This window comes from Gymnogyps californianus, chromosome 4 (genome assembly GCF_018139145.2).
Source record: "Gymnogyps californianus isolate 813 chromosome 4, ASM1813914v2, whole genome shotgun sequence".
Taxonomy (NCBI): domain Eukaryota; kingdom Metazoa; phylum Chordata; class Aves; order Accipitriformes; family Cathartidae; genus Gymnogyps; species Gymnogyps californianus.
Genome location: NC_059474.1, coordinates 69,046,678 through 69,069,616, shown reverse-complemented (window position 1 = coordinate 69,069,616; position 22,939 = coordinate 69,046,678). Strand labels below are relative to the sequence as shown.

General features: G+C 40.8%; 1 protein-coding gene across 1 annotated transcript in view; it reads right to left on the bottom strand.

Annotated features, from left to right (window-relative positions):
- ZNF827 (zinc finger protein 827) overlaps positions 1 to 22,939 on the bottom strand; it is a 111,131-nt gene that overhangs the window by 32,723 nt on the left and 55,469 nt on the right. The window contains 3 exon segments of the mRNA XM_050896187.1: positions 1,362 to 1,465; positions 6,010 to 6,067; positions 6,775 to 7,023. Of these exon segments, the coding sequence (XP_050752144.1) occupies positions 1,362 to 1,465; positions 6,010 to 6,067; positions 6,775 to 7,023 (411 nt within the window).

The window sequence follows — 22,939 nt, the reverse complement described above, 5'->3', positions numbered from 1 at the left end:
ATTAAACATGTCACCAAAACCCATCCACAGTTTTAGTGGCCTCACTTAAAATGAAGTCTTACAGAGAATTAAAATTCTTATACATTCATCTTGGTATGATGTAAGAGTATTGCTGCCAGAGGCCATGTCCTCTGAGGTATCAAGCACTGGCTGAGGAGTCTAAGAGTTCTCGTCTTTCATCTGGGTATATGAATATTCCATGTTATGCCAAGGTCAAAAGTCAGGATTGAAGTGCTAACCTGGTTTACATTTTAATACTTAAAAGCACCACACCTGATCTGGTTCTCCTCGCCCTGAGCTACAAAATCCACTACTTCCTTGCAAAAGTGCGGCTGAGGCTAGCCTGAAGATCCTTGTCCTTATGCTACAAATTTTCTTCTTCTTCCTGCTATGCATATTTACTCTTAGACAACATCTAGCTCTTAACCTCATCTGCCACTTCACAAGCTGTCAAATGAGTATTCAAGCATTAAAAAAAATGAAGGGTCTGTTAAGTTGTAAATTAAATGACAGTCTATAGCTGAAAATTAGCAGTAACGTGCCCAAAACTTTATTGATTGCTAAGAAAAGGTGAATAACCCCCCTTACGGCTGGCTGTGTAATTACTGACCTTTAGAACCCAAGAGCTATTAATTTAAGAACAGATAGCAGTGAACTAGCAAATGAGTTATTTTGCAACAGGACAGTAAAGGCACGTATCAAGTTTTTGCATGTGTTCAGTGCCACCTTGAATAGCATTGTTACGTGCCTATATTTTCCATTTTAATGCAGAATATAACCCAAGCTACATCAGGACATAACATGCCTGTCAACTAGTTCGGAAGATCAGTGGGCATGTACCCACAGATACTGAGGCCTTTCAGAACAGTTTAAGAACTCCGCATCCTTCCAAAAAGGTTTCTAAATTACTGTTAAAGGCAGGAAAATTGTATTGCCAAGCTCAGCCACTCTGATACATGTACTGCAAACACTTCATCTGTACTCTGAGAGATGGAGATGGAAATGGCCAGTAAGAGGAGAATAGCAGACAGTAATCCGATATCAGCAAAGTTCCTTTACGTATGGGAGACACACATACAAAAAAACCCCACCTCTATTAATACTGCTGAGTTTAATCTGTTATAGACTCTTGTACAATTCACAGAAACAGTAGTTTAAAGACTATTAATACAAATGCTTCAGCAATATTTAACTTTTTTCTTTTTCTTCTTAATAATAAGCACTTATTGTGATGGAGAGATAGTTGCCTTCTGACAAAGCTGATTACATTTTAAGAGCATTGGTCAGGTGGTGGAGTTTACAGTAAGAAAATTTTAAAAAGATATATTAACTGGAAGTAATGAAAGAAGAAGGTATCTGACCTGGTGCAGATGTCCTTCCATGAAGAGTAGTTTCATTAGGCAGGAGATCTTTTGAGTTGGAAGTGAACGGTGATTGTCTAAATGTGTCTTCAGAAAAGAAAGGGCTATAGGAAAAAGTAAGACATCTTTTTGTAAACAAAATAGCAGTGAACGGAAGAAGTAAATATTATTTTTCACCCTAACACCAATACCATCTTGTTAAAAGCTCTGTTTCATTTACAGAATTCATGCTGAAAGATATGCAGACCATGAGGAGAAGAGGCATGCTTTGGTACAATTGCATCTCAGAGTGAAAACTGAAGTCCTCCCAAAAGGCTTTTAACTACATTTCAACATCTCAGATTTGCTGTATCACAACACAATATGGATCATTGAAATTAATGCTTCAAAATTTTGTATTCTACTGTCCAAAAATTTGTATTCTACTGTCGTATCTGGAGAGGGCAATCAGGAAAGGTAGAAAATATTATTATTTAATAATCTGAGGTATATAGTAATTATTTTTTAAAACAAAACTTTTCAAATTTTAGGTTAAGATGCTGAATAGTTCTCTTTTGACACGGCATTCCATGAATGAAATCAGCTCCAAGAGTTTGATTTTTAAAGCAGGAAACAATTCATATAAGCTAACTGAATGGTTCCTTCCCAAAGAGTATTAAGTGCAAAAATTATCAGCTACTTGACTCCAAAAAGCATAGCGTGCTTTGCTTTTAATTAACAGGCAGTAAAAAGTCAATTTCAACAGCGAATTGGCGTTTCTGTCAAAGTATTTTGTTTTCTGCTCAATTAAAGATCATAACAGAAACAAGAATTCCTTATCTACAGTACAGACAGACATCAGTAAGAGGTACATCAAAAAATTCAAAATGGAAGAGGACAGTCTTTCTTGGAAAACTGTTTTCTAAGGCAGTGTATTCCATCTGCATGCACACTATCCATTTCTTCTAAGCAAAATGAGAATTACATTAAATCTGATCTCTCTCATACTGAGAATCCTTAACAGGCTGGTGCTCAGTAGGTGTTTTAAAGGTGCAGAACGGGAGGCCAGCTCATTTCTGCAGCCTGTTCTTATTTAGTAACAAAATCCAAGAACCTTTTCAGGATAAAGAACGTACTATGAGGTCTTACGAAGCGTTGCACAGCGGGTAGTCCAGACCCAGAAAGTATGTGCCAGCAGCACCAACCAAGTGGACCCTACCAGTCCAGATACCCAAGGTGTCAATCTAAACAACGACACTTGCATAAGTTTTCCTTCGTACAGTTTTCCTGCAGAGAGTGAACAAAGTGTTCTCCACTGAGTCACTTGTATTCTTAGTCAGATCTCTTCTGCCTTTGAGAAACTTGTTGATAATTAGTTAACTTGATCATGTAACACTTTTGGCAATCACATTATCTACTTTCTCATTAAGTTTTTTGGCCACTATTCCTTTTGTGCTGTTCCGTATGTGACAGTTAATGGGATATTTTGGTATTTCTACAAAAGTTTGAACATAACCATAAACAGTCAACATTAGGTTGTGCTGAAGGGTAAGGCATGAAGCTGCCCCAAACCTGAACAGTTCAGTGTACGCAGATAGCTGAACAATGCATAATACTCAAGAAAACAAGTGATCAGGATAAAGCAAAACAGCTCCAGCCCACATGTGCAAAACTTAACTTTTTCCAAGACTCACACTCCCACTCAGGGGTGACATAATATAAAACAGACTGACGCTGTATAAAAATATGGCATCATTTATTGCAACATTCCTCTCACTGGTTTAATAATGATTTGAAAGAAAAACACCAATAAAAAAATTTTTATTACTGTTGTAACTCTTCAAAATCTTGTAATCCGCTCAGGCTTCCATGTTGGCCTTCCTGCTTGTGCCTTAGATTCAGTCACTGGGACACTGCTCATTGCTGGTTCTAAGCAAAATGGATGATGCAGAGCTTATCTATTTCAGGCTAGGCCATATATCATGAGCAGGTTGCTGTTGAAGACTGCATTGTGTTGTGTCCCAAGGATTTCCCTCTCCGCCATCGGCCTGCAGTGAATTACAGAACCATCCTTGCATACCTCTTTTCTGCCTTCCTCTAGAATGGCAGCTGAGTCTCTTCAGAGTTGGCCCTATTATTTTTATTTCAGCAGATATGTCCTCCAATTCCCTGTGCAAAGCATGGAGGGAGGAGCTCCTGCTTCATAGTAAGAAACTACATAAATTGTTCTCAATCACTGCACAAAGTCCCTTCTGATGAGGATTAAGATTAAGCTTTAGGATTTTTTTTTCTGGCTGCACTTTTCCAGTTTTATGGCTACACAGTTCTCTAGATGAAAGAAACTTATCTTGGCATCTTACGCTGGCGTACTCACTTCCAGATTATTTGCTTCTCCACTTTCTGTCTTCATATCACAGATGGCAGGCTCTACCATCTCACTCAGCCATTGAACTGTGAGGAATCCTTGCCAGTTTCAGCTGCTTAAGCAAAGTCATATGGAAGTATATGCTCGCAAAGTCCAGGAATACTCACAGGAGGAATAGCAACAGATAGGCGACAGTTAGAAATGTTAATATGGAATAAGACAGCAAAAAGTGCTTGTGCATCCCATCTTGCTGGGCTTTGCTGGTTTAAGACTCACCAATGACACAGCTTAATCTCTCTGCTCCCCAGCTACTCACAGGTGGACAACACTGACCTCACCTTGGCTCTCTGCAGCTGTCAGCAAACTTGATACAACAATTGTGATTCAAATGCCTTTCTGTCATTACTCCAGATGTAGGTTGGTGAGCCAAACTGCAACACCACATGTTTTCTTAATGCAGTCTGAGTGCCTCTGTCCTCCACTGGCTGCTCCATCACATTCTATTTTTGAGAAGGCATCATACCCTTACCAGTAAAGGCTTCCAGCTGTTTGTTTGGTTTTGGGTGGAGTTTTTTTGGCAAGGTCTTTCAAGTCAATCTGTTTGAACTCGCAGGATTTAGTAGACTGACTCACTTCCCCTTAAGAAGCTCTTCTCATTCATGTCTTCTTCTGTTGATAGATAGGTAAGATAAGAAAAGCACTGGAAGAATTGAATCAGGCACTCAGCATTTCATGCCCTGATGGGTAGCAGCCATTATCAGGACTTCTCAGTAAAACTCAGTGCAAGTTTGACAACAGCCAATTGTGCTACCCTCTTAAAAGTTGGCAGCCAGAAGAAGGTGAAGTTATCTTTGAACTGTCCTCAACCTTTCCAGTTTGAATTATCTTTGATAGATCCAAAAGTAGCTCTGGATTCTCACACCAGTCCTGCTGGTAACATCATGAGACACTGAAATCTATTTTCAGGCTATTTGTCACCCCCTCCCTGCAATGCACACTGGATGGTTAATGAGTAGTTGGATAATATGTGCATTTATCTCCATATGTATCTCTCAGGCTTATACTTTTTAAGTAGTCACAGGAAGGTTATGCAGGCTGCATATCCCACAAATTCCCAAACTAGCAAATACGGGAAGCATTCACAGTAGCCATAAGTTAAAAGCTCAATTTAATTATCTTTCAACTTGTAACATCAAAAAGTCTCTAATGTACATTTACTGAGCTGGTCAGTTTATTAAAAACAAATTATTTATTTATTACAGTTACCATGAATGAATGGGATAGGCCTAGGAATTTAAGAACAGCATATTTTATAGATCTTTTCTTCTGCAATTGAAATGCTTTTCAATTTCTGTCTGGACAAAGTTGTCTTAGTTAGCAGACACTGAACATGCTGGGAACTTCTGTAGAAGGAGCTGCAGAGGCACAGAAGGTCTTACTCTATCTCTGAAGGAACTCTTTGTCACTTTAGTGTGCTCAGTCTCCAACACATCCACACTGATTAGGGTACTTTCAGGTAGGAAATGTACCCTTGCCAATTCCTGCCTACTCCTCGCCATGGGCTCCTAAGTTTTGACCAATTCTAGCTACCCTTTGTTACATAAAAGCTTTGAATTTTCTCATAGGGACACCTCACTTTGCTGCTCACGTATATGCAAACAACTTGTGGGCTTGTTCCCAGCCACAATACTGTAAAGTGCATATTTCTGTAACAGCACGTGCTATAATTGGATCATGTTTTTAATTCCTGGATAATTTCACTTATTGTATTAATGTGACTGTAATCTTTAACAAATGTTTCATTAGCATTGTCTTGCAGTCTGACTTTCAAAAATTCATCTCTAGAAGGCATTGAGATGATAGAAATACTAAACTGAAATCTTATTAAAGAAATCCAAGTTTGACAAAAGACTGTATCAAAATCACCTCTTCTTACATTGGTCCATGTCTTAAAATCCAGTTGTCAGCCTGTTCTTCCCTCAAGCACTGCATGTACTATGCAGTTTCTTTAAAGTTTCAGTTTTTGAAGGGAAAAAAAAGAAAAAATAATTCTTAAAATGATGTGTGAATACTTGATCAGAGAAGAACAGTCATTTTGGCCCAAAGGCCTTTTGTTTCATGAACTCTAAGCAATCAGATCTATAGGTGTAATTTTTCAGATACAGGTTACATTACTCATTAAAATATCTTATACTTGTAATATCAGGTCACATTTGAGGAGACAGACACATTTGAGTTCACAAGGCAATATGAAGCAATGCTATTTACACTACAGCTTTGCAGATAACAATGGACTGTACTTACCTGGCTGTAGTTCTGATGGCGTTATCTTTATTGTGGTTGTGCTCTTTGCTCACCTTTTCTGCAGAGGAACATACATGTTGTTTTTGTGATTAGCATATATCATATTTTCCCTATCAGGTTTTATTCAGCAGAACTATCTTAATGCTTTCTGATAACAGCATAATCCAGAGTAATTTAGGGTAAATGGTTACAGCATGATCAGAGAATGGGTATGACTTTATTTAAACTAACACCCAACAAATTTTTTCAGCTTCATATTTCAGTGTTAGTGCTCCATGCAAAGTATGCAATACAAGCATTCATTAAACACAGTGCTGATATCATTGCCTTTATGTAATAGCTGAGGTTCACCTTCTTTGTCAAGAGAAACAGACAGTGCAGGCCCAGGAGCACTGCATGCTGCAGCCACTGGCCACTTATGCCAGTAACTGCCATCTATAGGTTTCCCCATACTCCAAGGCCTGGATCAACCAGTTGTCACAAATTATTTAATTAGCTTTCAAAAATACAGAAGTTGAACTCCGGCTTTTCCAATTCAGTTCAAATATTGTGAACCTGACCTGACTGTCACAGTGCTCTAAAGCATATGCTAACTATGGGGGCCATTTGGCAAGGCGTTCACGTTCGAAATGTGAGGGTAGAAGGTCTCTAACTCCTATTATTTTTCAGCCTTAGCAGTCTCAAACTTTCATAGCACCTTAATGGTTATACACAATCTCTTTTTGTTCTTTAAATTCAACTACAGACTATTTCCACTGCTTTTACCTGATAACTGGAAGAGCAGCTCGGATGCCATCTTCACTGATATATCTTGGCTGAATAGATTTCTCTCTGGGAGCACACGACCTTCTGGTGCCTTCTGTATGTGTTCACTAATGTCTCGCCCTAATAAAGTGCTGTAGCCAACATTTTGGCTGGGTTGGCTGGGTGACGCTGAAGCCTGCGAATCATGAATGTCAACTTCCATTGGTTCTTCCTTTATCTTTACCATCTGGGTTTCCTTGTAACTCTCAGCTGCAAATATGTATTTGAAAAAATAAACAACTGCCACAATTATTTAATTAGGCTACAATTTTTCAGAGTACTCAAAGCAGGAATCACAATTACGAAGTTATAATTTGTATACCATACTACTGCAAATGGTAAAGGAAGCAAGCAGCTGACTGCTACAGTATTCTTCTGGGGATTATAAATAGAAGCAACCTCTTGAAAATAATTTTTCAAACTGGAGAGCAGAAAACAGTTGCGTATTTGTAAATATGAGAGTTATATCACTTTCTGTGAATACTGGGTGATCACACACCAGTTAGTGAAGCTTTGTTTTCATTTATTAAATGAAGTTGCAACTACACAGCAGCTCTCCAAAGGTGGGCACTGAAGACCTCTTTATCAGCAGAAGTACCAGCACAGTCAGTCAGAAGTACTGGTATGGGGACAGGGGTGGAGGAGGAAACCTCATCTGTTCCTCTTCCGCTGTCTTTCTCTTTTATGGAAAATTCCAGACAACTATGTGAAGAACCGTTTTGTTATATCTGCATATGCTTTCAAGATGAGAGGAGTATTCTGGGGCCCATGCTTTTCTAAAGTCTGATTTTGTAACAAGCACAGATATTCCGTCATACATTACAAGATCCAATAACCTTAATGACCAGTTTCCATAAGCCCATATCCTTCCCTCCTTGCCTTCCTCTCTGGTGTCCTAGGTCTAGCAAATAAAACCATAGTCTAGAAGCCAATTTGTGTTCACTTTCTACACTTGAGATTCCCCGGGTGTTGCTGAATGCTCTGCTTTGGCTGCAAGGTAAGTGATCATTTTTTCTTCAGAATAAAAGCGCTGAAATCTCAAAATCAAAGGCTCCAAGGTAACTTGCCTACCACACCCCAAATACCTACACAGCCCTTTTGATTCAGACTTTCTGCTGTGAAAAGATATGTTGTAGACCTGTAGAATTTATTCTCATTTTGTTTCAGAGAAAGATGATGAGTTTTTTTAATGATTTTCATTCAGAGTGCTCCTGAAAAGACACTGGTATCATGGCAGAACTGCCCAACTAGGTGTTGCCTCTGCTGGCTGGATGCTGACCAGACACTCCGGAAACAGGCAGCCTAAGACAGGCAATATGCCTGGGAGAATCAAGAAAATAAATAAATGCATGAACACAGTTAAATACCAGAAGGGCCATCCAGGTAAGGAATCATTCCAACAAAAAAAATGCACACGGGATTTATTAATTTTGCCTAAACCTGTACATGTACTTCTGGTACTAGCCAAGATACTGAAAATCTTAAGGAAAATCTGCTTCTGTTTACTCATGATTAGCACATGCCCTAAATTGTCACCTATGTAGCCTCCACAGCTAGAGTCAAGGGAAAGCGTGAGTTTGAATTGCTCAGACTTCATGAGCTGAAGGAGGAAAAGGCAACCCTAGCACCCAGCAAAAGAGGCCGTGGTAGAGGGTAGGGACAGGCACACTGCAGCACACAGAGCCAAAGAAGCAGAGAGCTTAGATGCTAAGTGGATTAGGACCTGACAGAGCAGTCTGGCCCTTGTCCAGACTGGGGGGACGTGATCAGATCTATGACCGTGGGCCAGCATGTTAACTGGTACAGACAGGGGCTGGCCATCGTGATAGCATCAGGTCACTGATGGAGGCACTCTGCACAATGAGTTTCCTCACATGGAAGTTTTCTTGTTATCTGTCAAATTTTACTACTTAGAAGGCTCTGATATTAAAAAATAAGTAAATGAATACCAGTTCGTATGAAAAAGCCCGAACACAAACAGTATTTTCTATTAACTTTGGGTCAGAGAGAAGAAAACGGGGGGAATCCACTAACTTCACTTGATAAATTAATCTGTTGCTGCTCTCTCTGTCTTTCCTCTCCTCTCTAACTCACATATGATTGTGTCAGCCTCACAGATTTTATTCCAAGTGTGAATGTTTCAAACACCGCCAGGCCTTTTGTTTTCAATTACCCAATATTACAATGAATCTCAAAGGCACCAAAACATGGTTTGGTCATCCGTGATAACATCCTCAAGCTAGTCAACTGGTTGGTGTCATCTTGTAGTCTCTAGCCAAAGACAAACAGAATCCCTTTAGCATAAAGGCATATGCATTCCACCTAAAATTAAACTGATGTGTGTCACCAAGTCCTTTTTCTTTCCCCTGGTTTCTCCCTCTCCCCACATTCCTGTTGTTCTTAAGTGGAGAAAAAGTGGCTTTGCTGCCTACAGCTCTTTTAAAAAAAAAAAAAAAAAAAAAAAAAAAAAAAAATCGAAGCCAGGAGATAAAAGCCACTTGGATATGTTCCAGGAACGATTTACATGAAGTGCTCTCAATCTTTTCTTATGACATTTCTTGACCTTTAAAAGAAACGTATAAACACTGATAAAAATCTTTACCATCTACGATCCACCAGATGCATTTCAGACTTTGGAAATTGTCATAGTGAATTCTCAACTGAAGACAAGTTAGAAATATCATATAATGCCTTTTTTGTCCTGTTAGGCAGATTATTCTTTCTTTCTTTATTTATTTATTTAAAGCTTCCATTAGCCTCTTATTATAAAACCACAGAACATTGCATCTGTGTTGAAAAGTGTAAAAATAGCATGCTGTGCATTGAAAGCAAACACAGAACAGCAAAGAAACGCATCAGGTAACACTGTCAATCAAAAGCTCAGGTAACTCCACAAACAAATGAGTTCTTCAGATGTCTGACAGACCGAGCTCTGCACCCAGCTGCCAAATTTAGGTGCAGAGTCAAGCTGACCTTTGCTGCTCTCTGCTTTTAAAATATTCTTTCTATTTCTGTTCCTGCTCCATACAGTTTAATTCCCTGTCCTGAAAATGCTTTTGAATCAAACTGATATGACCCCAACTAAGGCAAGAGTCAAGCAATATCGACGACCTTCTCTCCCTCACAATCAGCTAGCACTCAAATTGCCCTAACTAAATTTACATATTTGATCATTTCCTTTGACCTTTATCTTCCCAGCTGCGCCCTTTTGATCTGACAGAATGTCCCTGCCAAGTGTGAATCCTGTCATACTCCGATTCCCAAAAGCAAACACACACAGAAGACTGAAGGAGGGTCTCTATGATAATTTTACAAGAGCTAACAAAAGGGAAACACAGTCAGTCTGTCCCATGAGCAGCAATCACAGGCATACAACCCAGCTGTGCTAGACCTTGTGCTGGTGAAAGACTGTAATTAAGGTTATGCCCATATCCATCTCACCATACCGGCAGTCAAACTGTAACTTCTTGAAGATTATTTTCCCTTCTGTGCTACAGACAGTTCATTTGTGGAGTAAGGGGATACCCCTTATTTCCTTACATAGGTATCTCACATGGTCATAGCTCAGCTAGAGTTTTTCAAGTCAAGGACTGGTACACTAAAGTGTCTCCTGGTTCAAATAATTAAAATCATGATAGCTTTGGCTTTTTTCCACTTTTGCATTTCTCCTTGAGTAGATGGGCTAGGTTAAATAAACTGCAATATATCAGAATACAAAGTTAGTATACGGGAGTCATTTTCTTCATACCAGATTTTTATACAAGTACAGACACCTAATTCCTAGCAAAAATCAGCAGGGGATAGACTCAAGCAGCTTTAAAGTATCCAGACCGTGATCGCCTAAACATGGTCTGCTATTCATTCAAAACTAACCTGGATGAAGCTCAGAAGAACAGCACAGCAGTGAACATTGCTCATCTGGCAGAAGATGAACTAAATCACCTAATATGCCTTTTTCTGCTGTTAACTTTGTGATATGGAAACAGCTTAACAAAATAAGAGAAAATCATTGCATACATGGATGTACTATCATCAAGCCACAGAGATGCTGTTTCTTTACAGAGCAGTATAACTTTTAATCAGCTGATCTATAAAAGCCTCTATGAGCTTCATCCTATTCACATCGAGTGAGGCAATGTTCCACATCAGAGATAAAAATGCAGTATTGGACAGTTTTAGAAAGAGCTTATTCAAGCTACTTCTCTCAGTACGTTGGGACTACCACAATCCAATGCAAGTTGTGCACAAGTCAGCAATGTCCCCTTGTGGCAACCAAGGCCAACCGTATTCTGGGCTGTGTTATCAAACCTGTAGCCATCAGGTAGAGGGAGGAGATTCTTACCCTCTATTCTGCACTTATGAGACTGCATTTAGAGTGCTGGGCCCCATTTGGGGCTCCCTAGTACAGGACAGACACTGACATCCTGGAGCATGTTCAGTGGAAGGCTACCAAGATAGTTAGGGGGCTGCTGCAAGACATAAGAGGAGAACAGCTAAGAGAACTGGGTTTGTTCAGCCTTAAGAAAACAACACTAAGGGGACATTTTATTGCTGTCGACCACTCTCTAAGGTATAAAGGGAAGGTATAGAGAAGCTAGAGCCAGGCTTCTCAGAAATGCACAGTGATAGTATAAGAGTTGACAGACAAGTTGGAACATGGGAAATTCTGTTTACATAGAGAGAAAAAAAATTCACTGTCAGGATGGTGAAATACTGGCACACATTGCTGAGAGAGGTTGGGTTCTCCTTGGACACATTCAAAACTTAATAAGACCCTCAGCAGCCTGGTCTCATTGGACCTGCTTTGAGCAAGAGTTTGGATTAGATGAACCCCGGAAGTCCCCTCCAAACTAACTTATTCCATGAACCATCGGCACTAGATCAGATCAGCTGTAGGTATATCTAGCAGAACTTTCAAAACCTCCAAGCAAGGGAAAGCTACAGCATCCTTGGGTAACACTTGTTCTAGTGCTGCACTAGAAATTTTTCTTAATGTCATCTCTGAACCTTCCAAGCTGCAGCTGGTAGCTGTTACCCTTTCTTTTACTATCTGCCACTACAGAGAAGAGTTTGACTCGACTGCTTTTCTAAGTTTCCTTCAAGTACTTGCAGGCTGTGATTGGATCTGCCTTTAGTCCCCCTTTGGCAGATTGAACAGGCCCAGTTCCCTCAATGCCTCCTTGTAGGTCCTTGTGAAAGACCAGTCAATGGATGATGGTCCATCTACACCAGAGGTGTTGCCAAGGTCAGAAAGGCCTACCACCCGTAGCACGACCACCTCCACAAGGAAGAAAAAATGGGTTATAGTTGCAGGTGACTCCCTTCTGAGGGGAACAGAGGGTCCAATATGCTGGACAGACCCTCCTCTTAGGGAAGTCTGCTGCCTCCCTGAGGCTCGGGTTAAGGACATCACTAGGAAGCTTCCTAGCCTGGTACAGCCCTTGGACTATTACCCATTACTGCTCTTCCATATGGGTGGCGATGAAGCTGCAACGTATAGTCCAAGGGCAATCAAAAGAGACTTCAGGGCCTTGGGATGGTTGCTAAGGGAATCTGGAGCACAGGTTATTTTTTCCTCTGTCCTTCCAGTTGTGGGCAGCAACACTGGAAGAAACAGACGGACCCAGCCTATTAATACATGGCTCCATGGCTGGTGTCACTGCCACAATTTTGGGGTTTTCGATAACGGGATGGCCTACACAGCACCAGGCCTGCTGGTGTCAGATGGGATTCACCTTTCTCAAAGGGGGAAGAAGGTCTCTGCTCACGAGCTAGCGGGGCTCATTGACAGAGCTTTGAACTAGACTTGAATGGGGAGGGGGATAATATCAGTCTTGCCCGTGACAAGCTGTGGGATGACACGCCAAGGTCAGAGGGACAGGGGCTAGCGAGGGCCCTCAGCCTGTTGCTCTGAGCCATGCTGGGTACATTGCAGCATACTTGAAGTCTTACAGAGATGAGCCAGGGGCTCCTGAGGTAACAGGAGCCAAGAGGGAAACACCAGTGAAATACCTCAAAGGAACTAAGGGGTGTTCCTCTAAGAAGGTGACATGGCAGACAGCCCAGCTGAAGTGCCTCTACACCAATGCACACAGAACAGGCAACAAACAGGAGGAGCTGGAAGCCACTGTGCCGCTAGAAAGCTACAACCTAGTTGCCATTACTGAAACTTGGTAGGATGAATCCCATGACTGGAGTGCAGCTATCGATAGATACAGGCTGTTCAGAAGGGACAGGCAAGGAAGGAGGGGTGGAGGGGTTGCCGTCTATATCAAGAAATGGATAGAGTGTGAAGAGCTGTCTCTGAAGAATAGCCAGAGCAGGTTGAAAGCTTACAGGTAAGAATTAAGAGACTGAGGCTACAAAGAGAACCTTGTGGTTGGTGTGTACTACAAGCTGCCTGATCAAGGGTAGCCTATTGACGAAGCTTCTTACTCCAGCTACAGGAGGCATCGCGCTCGCAGGCTCTCGTCCTGCTGGGGGACTTCAACCACCCCAACATCTGCTGGAAAAGTAGCACAGCGAGCTGTAGGCAATCCAGGAGACTCCTGGAGTGCATTGAGGGTAACTTCTTAAGCCAGTAAAAGTGCATTGAGGGTAACTTCTTAAGCCAGGTAATAGACAGCCATACCAGACAGAATGCGATACTGGACCTGATTGTCACCAATGCAAGTGAGCTAATCGGTGACGTCAAGATATGAGGCAGCCTGGGCTGCAGTGATCATGCACTGGTGGAGTTTGCAGTCCTGAGGGATATGGGTCAGGCGAAGAGTAAAGTCAGGACCCTGAATTTTAGGAAAGTAAACTTCCAGCTCTTCCAGGAGTTAGTCAATAAGACGCCCTTCGGAAACTGCCCTCCGGGACAAGGGAGCAGAACAGAGCTGGCAGATCTTTAAGGATGCTTTCCATAGAGCACAAGAGCTCTCCATCCCCAGGTGTAAGAAATCAGGAAAGGAAGGCAAGAGACCAGCATGGCTGAGTCAAGACCTGCTGGTCAAACTAAAGGGCAAGAAGGAAATGCACGGGCAGTGGAAGCAGGGACAGGTATCCTGGGAAGAGTATAGGGGATGCTGCCCAGTTGTGTAGGGATGGGGTCAAGAAGGCCAAGGCACAGCTGGAGCTGAACTTGGCAAGGGATGCAAAGAATAATAAGAAGGGCTTCTACAGGTATGTCAGCCAGAAAAGAAAGGTCAAAGAAAGCGTACCCCCCTCGATGAACACAACTGGCAAACTGGTAACAATGGACAAGGAGAAGGCTGAGGTAGTCAACAACTTTTTTGCCTCAGTCTTCACTGGCAACCTCTCTTCCCACACCTCTCGAGTGGATGGACTGCAAGACAGGGACTGGGGGAGCAAAGTCCCTCCCACTGTAAGAGAAGATCCGGTTCGTGACCACCTGAGGAACCTGAACACACCTAAGTCTATGGGACCTGACGAGATGCATCCCAGATTCCTGAGGGAACTGGCTGATGTAGTTGCCAAGCCACTCCACGATATTTGAAAAGTCATGGCAGTCACGTGAAGTGCCTGGTGACTGGAAAAATGGAAACATTGCACCCATTTTTAAAAAGGGTAGAAAGGAGGACCCTGGGAACTACCAACCTGTCAGCCTCACCTCTGTGCCTGGGGAGATCATGGAACAGATCCTCCTAGAAGCTCTGCTAAGGCATGTGGAGGACAGGGAGGTGATTCAAGACAGCCAGCATGGCTTCACCAAGGGCAAGTCCTGCCTGACCAACCTAGTGGCCTGCTGTGGTGGTCAGTGGACAAGGGAAGAGCTACAGATGTCATGAATCTGGACTTCCGTAAGGCCTTTGACACAGTCCCCCACAACACCCTTCTCTCTGAATTGGAGAGAGATGGATTTCATGGGTGGACTGTTCGGTGGATGAGGAATTGGTTGGATGGTCACATCCAGAGGGTAGTGGTCAACGGCTCCATGTCCAGATGGAGATCGGTGATGAGTGCTGTCCCTCAGGGATCCATATTGGGACCAGTACTGTTTAATATCTTCACCAATGACATAGACAGTGGGATCGAGTGCACCCTCAGCAAGTTTGCAGACGACACCAAGCTGAGTGGTGTGGCTGACACGCCTGAGGGACAGGATGCCATCCAGAGGGACCTGGACAAGCTCAAGAAGTAGGTCCATGTGAACTTCATGAGGTTGAACAAGGCCAAGTGCAAGGCCCTGCACCAGGGTTGGAGCAACCCCCAGTATCAATACAGGCTGGGGGATGAAGGGATTGAGAGCAGCCCTGCCGAGAAGGACTTGGGGGTACTGGTGGATGAAAAGCTGGACATGAGCCGGCAATGTGCACTCGCAGCCCAGAAAGCCAACCATATCCTGGGCTGCATCAAAAGAAGCGTGGCCAGCAGGCTGAGGGAGGTGATTCTGCCCCTCTACTCCACTCTCGTGAGACCCCACCTGGAGTACTGTGTCCAGCTCTGGAGTTCTCAGCACAGGAAAGACATGGACCTGTTGGAGCAGGTCCAGAGGAGGGCCACAAAAATGATCAGAGGGCTGGAACACCTCTCCTGTGAAGAAAAGCTGGGAGAGTTGGGGTTGTTCAGCATGGAGAAGAGAAGGCTCTGGGGAGACCTCATTGCAGCCTTGCAGTACCTAAAGGGGGCTTAAAAGAAAGATGGGGACAAACTTCTTAGCAGGGCCTGTTGTGATAGGACAAGGGGTAATGGTTTTAAACTAAAAGAGGGTAGATTTAGGCTAGATACAAGGAAGAAATTTTTTACAGTGAGGTTGGTGACACACGGGAACAGGTTGCCCAGAGTGGTGGTAAATGCCCCATCCCTGGAAACATTCAAGGTCAGGTTGGACGGGGCTCTGAGCAACCTGATCTAGTGGAAGATGTCCCTGCTTATTGCAGGGGGGTTGGACTAGATGACCTTTAAAGGTCCCTTCCAACCCAAACTATTCTATGATTCTATGCAGCACTCACCTGTTCTGGAGGGGACACACTGAAAATGCTCTTCTAATGCGGCACAGTCTGCTTTTCACTTTATTTGAGATGAAAGTCAAAATCAAGTGCACAGATTTAATAAAAAACACAAGTCATGCAGTAAATATTGCTCTTGCTGATACAATAGCTGCCCAATGACTTTCAATTGCTGAAATGAAATTAATCCTTGTTAAATCATTCATGCTTCTTCTCACCATTTTATTTGAAACTTCATCCTGTAACAAAAATTCTAAGTTGCTCATACTTGCTGAAATGCCCATCAGCTTTACAGATCAACTTTATGAATCAACTTAGAAAAGAAAGCCTTTCCCATATGTCTCATAAATTGGACTCATGTACTGGTTTTCACAATCAAGCAGACAGGGGTAACTAGTGGGTCAACTTGTACCGACTTCAAAAGCTTTCAGTATGGAAAAGCAGGCATTTTGTTACGCTAATTGTTCTGATTTGCTAGAAATAAACATGCCCTAAAACAGCTTAAATAAAACCTCAGAGGTACGGAACAGTTGGCGAGCCCTGAAGGTTCTGCTACAGAGACACAACAAGTAACATCTGACGTTCCCTAGGGTGTTGTGCTCGATGCTTTATTTTGCTAGTATTTTTTTCAAACGCTGTTTTATATAAGACAGTGTCAATGGGCCTTGAATCAATGTAACAGGATTCTGCATTAAAAAAAAAAAATCATAAAATGGCTCATATTTGTTAAACTGGAACCTCTGAACTCCCATGTTATAGAATTTTGCAACTACAGGCTTAGTTTCACAAAAATGCAAGCCAACAACAACAACAAAAAAAAGGGAGCAAATTAAAGCAATAGGCTAATTTGAGTTGTGATACGCATTTGCTGCTCCTTCCATTTAAATGGTAGGATTATGGTGCTTATCTGAAAGACCCTACTTGCAGAACACAGCCAACCCCTCAAAACATAGACTGCAAGAAGCCCTTCTGCAGATACTGTGCATCCACAATCACCTGACACTTTGAAAAAAATTAACCTGCCCACTTTCCATAGCTTTGTGGCCACTCCTACGTGGCTGAACATCATCAAGGATCAGGGGGTTTGTTTAAACCCTTTAGTGACAATTCCTAAAAAAATAAAATAAAGTAGATCCAGAACACCAAAAGAAGCACGTTTGAACCACAGACATTATGATTTCTTATTATCCCAAATTATCTAATCTTTTAAATTAATGTGGTTTTCATTAAATGTCAAGATTACCCTGACATGGAAAAAAGGAAGAAGGTGAATTCTAACAACTTAAAGGTATAGTATAGCAGCTACTGAAGTAAAAGCTAGGCTCTGTTATAAGGTACTTGTTTTTTGTGATTTTTGTTGTTTTGTGGGTTTTTTTTTTTTTTTAAGATCTATAGGGGAAAAAAAACCCTTACACTTTGCAGATTTCCATACTTCTCATCCTATACTTTTGTGAAGGGGCAGTATTTTTTCATATTTTTCCTGCTTTTGGATTTAGACATTAATGTTGTCATGAAACATGGCAAAACCCATCAATAGGTAAGAATCCATTACTAGCTGAGTTCCTTTGGGATTATGTTATTATGCAGATGTCATGGAAAAGCTTATTAAACTGAATGAATGTACCACGGCCTGATACAAACTTCATGTAGTACAGCATGGTCAGGAGAGTCTCAAAATCTTGAAAAAAAATCTGGAACCTGATACATTACAATAATAAATCTAGCTATCTAGAAACTTGTATCTTTTTTCTATACTGTAATTAAAACACAGCTTCACTCTAACCATTCACAATCAATTTCACCTTTCTGTTAGTTAAAAACAACAACAACAACAACAAACACTTGGCTAGTAGCGGGATTTAATCTGGTGATACGATTTGCCATGGCTTGCCATCTCTCTAGTTCCCATAAAGAGAAAGTCTTATTTTGGGTCATACACTTCCCCGCTTACTTTTCTGGGCTTCTACAGAAGCATTTGCTGCTGCCCAGAGCTTTCTAATGAGCTATTTAGAGACCAAGGAACAAAAGACTTCCCTGTATTTTCACTCCTCTGCCCATTATCAAGGCTCTCTAAGCAGGGATGAAAGCACTCTTGACAGCTCCCCTGCAATCTAGGTACGGAGACTCTTACGAGGTCCTGACAAGAGCTATCTCCAAAGACAGCAGCCTGGCTCCACACAAGCACTTCCCAGAACAGTCCATGAAGTTATGAAAAAGAAATATATAGGAAAGTTTGTTTCTCTGTCCCCCACCTTCCCCAAAGAATGTAGTAATGTACTTTTTCTTCATCATAGTAACAATAAACCAAAAGACTGCCAACGCAACCCACTAAACCTGGAAAGATTTTGTGACTGCTAAGAATAATAGCTTATTAGCCATGGACTTGTTTTTGTCAATTCACATTGCTGATGATAGCCAAGCATAAAGCCACCCAAGCCTTAAAATGAGGTAAATCTGACACCAGCTGTCCAGCCACACACGCATAGATAGCACTCCTAGTTAGCAAACTTTTTAAACTGATATTGTTATTTAGTTCCTCTGGAAGTCTGTGCTGTTGTGACTGGACAGGTTTTGGTATGAGCTAATTTAAAGCCTTCTCAGATAGCCCTTCACCTCGCTGTTCCCTAACGCACAATGTGCCGTTTTTGGAATGGGAGTAGCATTGAGGTGTTCTGGCCTTCATCTTATGCTAGAATTGTACTATCATTCTTTTTTCTTTTTCTTCCTCTTTTTAAATAGAAATTCCAATCCATGTGGTTTCAGTTAAATGTAAGATATAGTGTCAAAAAAATTAACTAAAAGGCACGAAGGAGGAAATTAGCATAAACATTTTCAAGTGGATAAAAACTTAATCAAAAAAGGAAAAAAAACCAGTAAACCCCCCACAATAACGAGTTGTGCTGAAAGAGGAATTGTCATATAATTAGGTGATAACAAATAGAGTTGATCAAGAATGCTTTTGGAATCAACTGTATGCAACATTTTACTTCATGACCTTGGCACAAAAAGTAAGTATGCACTAATTGCATCTGCTGATAACCCAAAATTATGACACATTATTGGTACTGGGGAATTGGTGTATTACAAGAAGCACTGTGTGACCCAAGGATTGAAGTACAAAAAATCCAAAGAAACTGAATAGTACAAAGGTCATGCATTTGCTAGTGATAACAAGGATATATGCAACACATAGGGAATTGATCCACTGAAAATAGAGAGAGGAAGAAAACAACCTGAGTTACTACTGAAATGCAAAATTACTACATTTCACAAATAAGACATAGCTGAAATAAAGGCAAATGTGATTCAGACAACATTTCTAGGAAAGACGGTGACATACTAATGTTATAGTTCAAGGCACCAGGGTAAAATATTACTTATAAAATGCTAGTACCTGAAATAGGTTTTATACACCTCCAGCTATGCATTCAATTTTGGACAAGAAGGCAAAACACTGTATGCTTCTGAAAGATAATACATGCCCAAGACATATTAGCAGCATGACTATTTCAACAGAAAATAAGTTTCTTGACTCAAACATTAGCACGTAAATGCAAACATTTATTTTAAATTTCAGTCCTCTGAAATCTACCTTTCAATTTACAAGACCAAGTGTATAAAGCTGACCAGGGATCACTGAGCGCACCACTTAATTAAACATTTTGAGAAATAAATTAGCTTTTCCATGAAAGAGAACTGGTAAGAATGTAGAAAACTGGTTCAGGTGTATTTAAAATACATTACTTCTATTTCTTATAAGTGATTTTGTGCAACATTTAATAGGCATTTAAAATCTTGCAGGGATGGCACCTTTCCAAACAGAGATGAGAGCAATTTGCCCCACTCCATTATCTCCTCGAATCTGTTTGCTTACCATTGGATCTAGTCTCAGTCAAGACTTAGTAACAGACAGAATTCACAGCTCACCTTTGTACATTCGTATAAATCATGGTAGTCATTTTATGTTCTTCTGTAAAATGTAGGTTGAAAGTCTACACTGAGGCTCGAACTTTGCCTGTTAACCCCCAGAGACCATTTCTTCCAAATGGGCGTTTCATTTATTTTTAAATAGCAGATCAGTTGTTGGGAAGTTTTGTTTTGACTATCTGGATGGAAATGGGTTCTGCCTAGACATGCCCAAGAGACATTAGCCTTCTTAGCTTGAATAACTCTTCGGAAGAAGTGCGACTTGATATCAAGTGACTAGGTACCAAGTTTGTGAACTGTGAGGTTGAAGATCTGAATCCAAGTGGAACACAGTGGAGAAAAAACTAGTATAAAAGGGCATAGCATCTCCAGATAAGGTCCAACTCCACCAAAGTAATATGCTGGGTAAGGGCCTGATCTTAAACACTGGTTGTGTGCTGCTAGAAGCACACAAGTGTCCTGACAGCTTTTTAGCTTAATGAGAAAAGAGAGCGCCTTGTGTAGTAGAACTAAAATAGACAGCTGCATGTGATTTTCTCTTGTTTCTGTACATCTGCCTCTACAATGACAACTAGCAAATGTTCTGTTGACGTTCTACTACAGTAAAATATGTTTATTCTTCTAACTTTTCCTAGCTTTAGAGTAGTTTCTGAGTGGCTGACAAGTCCCTCCATTATAGGGGCTGGTAATTTGCAGTAAGTCTTTCTTACAGTATGTACCAGCCCAAACTAGGCTCCAGAGCTGGAAAGGCCTTCCACTACACTGTACAAGCTCAGCTAAGAGCTAGCAACACAGCATCTCTGTTTGGGAATAGAGATTTCCCAGTGAAAAATATAAACCAGTGTATCCTTCACATGAAAGGAGACAGCAAGGTCTATGCCTAAACCCCAAGAGGCTCCCATGAGGCTGCAACAATCAGCAATATTATTGCTCAGAGGATAACAGAAGCATGTATGTCAGGAATGCAGAAAGCAAAATACTATTATGTTGGAAATCCCTTGCTGAATTTGTACGCAGTGCAGGTTTTGGTAATTAGTATTACACAGAAAAAAGTGAAAATAACAAAGCAAGGATGTAATCCATTCAGTCTTTACCAAGAATATATAGAGCCTGGAAGGATCTGACTTAAACCCAATTACATAATATGTCAAATCTTATAAGGGCACTTGACTGAAGATTTCCCACAGACAGTAGAACATCCAGACATACTCATTCCTTTCCTTTTTTTTTTTTTTCTTCCCCCTCCTTCCAGTACCAGGAAAAAGGAGGAAGTTTGTTCTTGTTTTCACTTTATTCTGAAGTGGCTTAATTGTTTAAGTTCTAAATCACCAAAAAGAGAGTGCAGAATTGCTTAAGATAAGCTGGGAAGTCAATAGTAATCTCAGAGTATTCTACCAGATAAAGTAAACATTAAAAAACCACTAAAGAGGTTATTGATCTTAGATATTCCTCTTATATTTGTCTTACATTAAACTGTATCTTCGTGTTTTCCTCCGTCATAGTTTCTGCCTTAGATGGTAATTCAGAAAAGTGCAAGTTAAAAACAGTGTATGTGATAAACTTGGTATAACCCCACCCACTGGCTGATTCAGGAATACCAACTGCAGCAATACCGACTGAGTAAATCCTAGAGTAATTCTTTACCTTCTAATCTACAGATGAACCAAAAAGACCGCTATCAGCAAAAACTGCTCAATCACTAAGAGATTATAAGAGAAATGTTAAACTGGTGTATTTCTTACTACGACCTTTAAAGACTGGAAGTCCCCAACAGAAGTGACTCAAGACTTGACTGATATTTTATACATGCCAGATTTCACTCATATAAACAGGTATTTAAGGCACAAATATTCTAATATAATAGTCTGTAATAAAACTATTTAAACACAGCCTGCTAGTGCTGAATTCAAGATTCACAATGAAGAACCCTAGTGTCTCTGAAGTACTTGAGAAATCATTAAGTTACGGAGCTCTTTCTTTATGAAAATAGCTATATAAATTTATACGCACCAAGAAAAATAAAGTCCCAGGTTAACATTCATTAGGTTGTAAAGTTCTGTTACCAGAACACCATACTCAAACCAGTTACCAGCAGCAACAGTGCGCTATATCAATAACCAATGTTTAGTATTTGGGAGTCTGTGAAAAATTGGGAAACTTCTGCTCTGATCAACTTTTGTGCCTGGGAAGCACTTTTTACACCATTAACACAGAAGGCTTGCAAATCAATTATTCAAATTCTTCTGCAAATTAAAGTGTGCAGGTATGAACAGGAGTGAATTAATTACATGTTAGAATTTATGGGGGAGATCCTAGTCAGTTAAAGTCTTTCAGGTATAAATTTGAGTTCAAATTCGTTGTTGACAGTATCCAGTCAAGCCAAATAATTTCAGATAGGTTTGGCAGGGATCTCAGAAGTTACTAAACTTGTAAGCATTTCCACTGGCACCTCTTGCGTGACTTTGGCATACTTAAAAAAATAAGTCTTGTCCAGTTTTGGAGAAGACTTAAAAAATAACTGATCCAGTTTAGGCACGGAAGTACGAAACCCAGCCTCCCAGACTGACTTTCACGTCTCGGTCCTAAAAATTGAAGTCTATTAGAAGTTCAAAGCCTTTTCGTCATTCACTTAACCTGTTCCCAGCAGGGAGAATTCAACCCTTTTACTTTCCTCAATTCTGACAGTTAGGCAAAGCATAATTAGCAGAACATACATTTTTATTTGACTCCCTCCAGCTGTAACAGTACATATGTGTATACACATGCACACTGTCTACTTGTCTGGCAGAAGGATGTATCACTAAGGCAGTGTAGGCAAGTTCAAGTGGTCTCCCTAACGCAGAAAGCTGGCTCAGTTTACATTATTTTTTTAACAGTGTATCTTATAATTTTGAGTACAAGATACTGTCAGAAAAATTAAAAGGCTTTAAAAGTCATAATTTATAAAGCTGTATCAGGTATAGTTCAGTACAGACACACATTCTCATGATGTTAATTAAGTAACACATGAATAAATTGGTATTAACATGTTTTGGTACATTTTAAAAATGACAACATCTAAAAGCTTTAAGGCATCATTTCTTTTGACTTATCCCACGGTCATTAATTTGAAAACCAGAGCACAGAGAATTACATACTATGGCAACAGACCAAACTGAGAAGTCTTATGGAACCTGTGTAGACAGACCTTTTCAATTGTTCCTTCACTTGCTACTGAAGCTAAACATTCCTTCGGCAAGGTAACC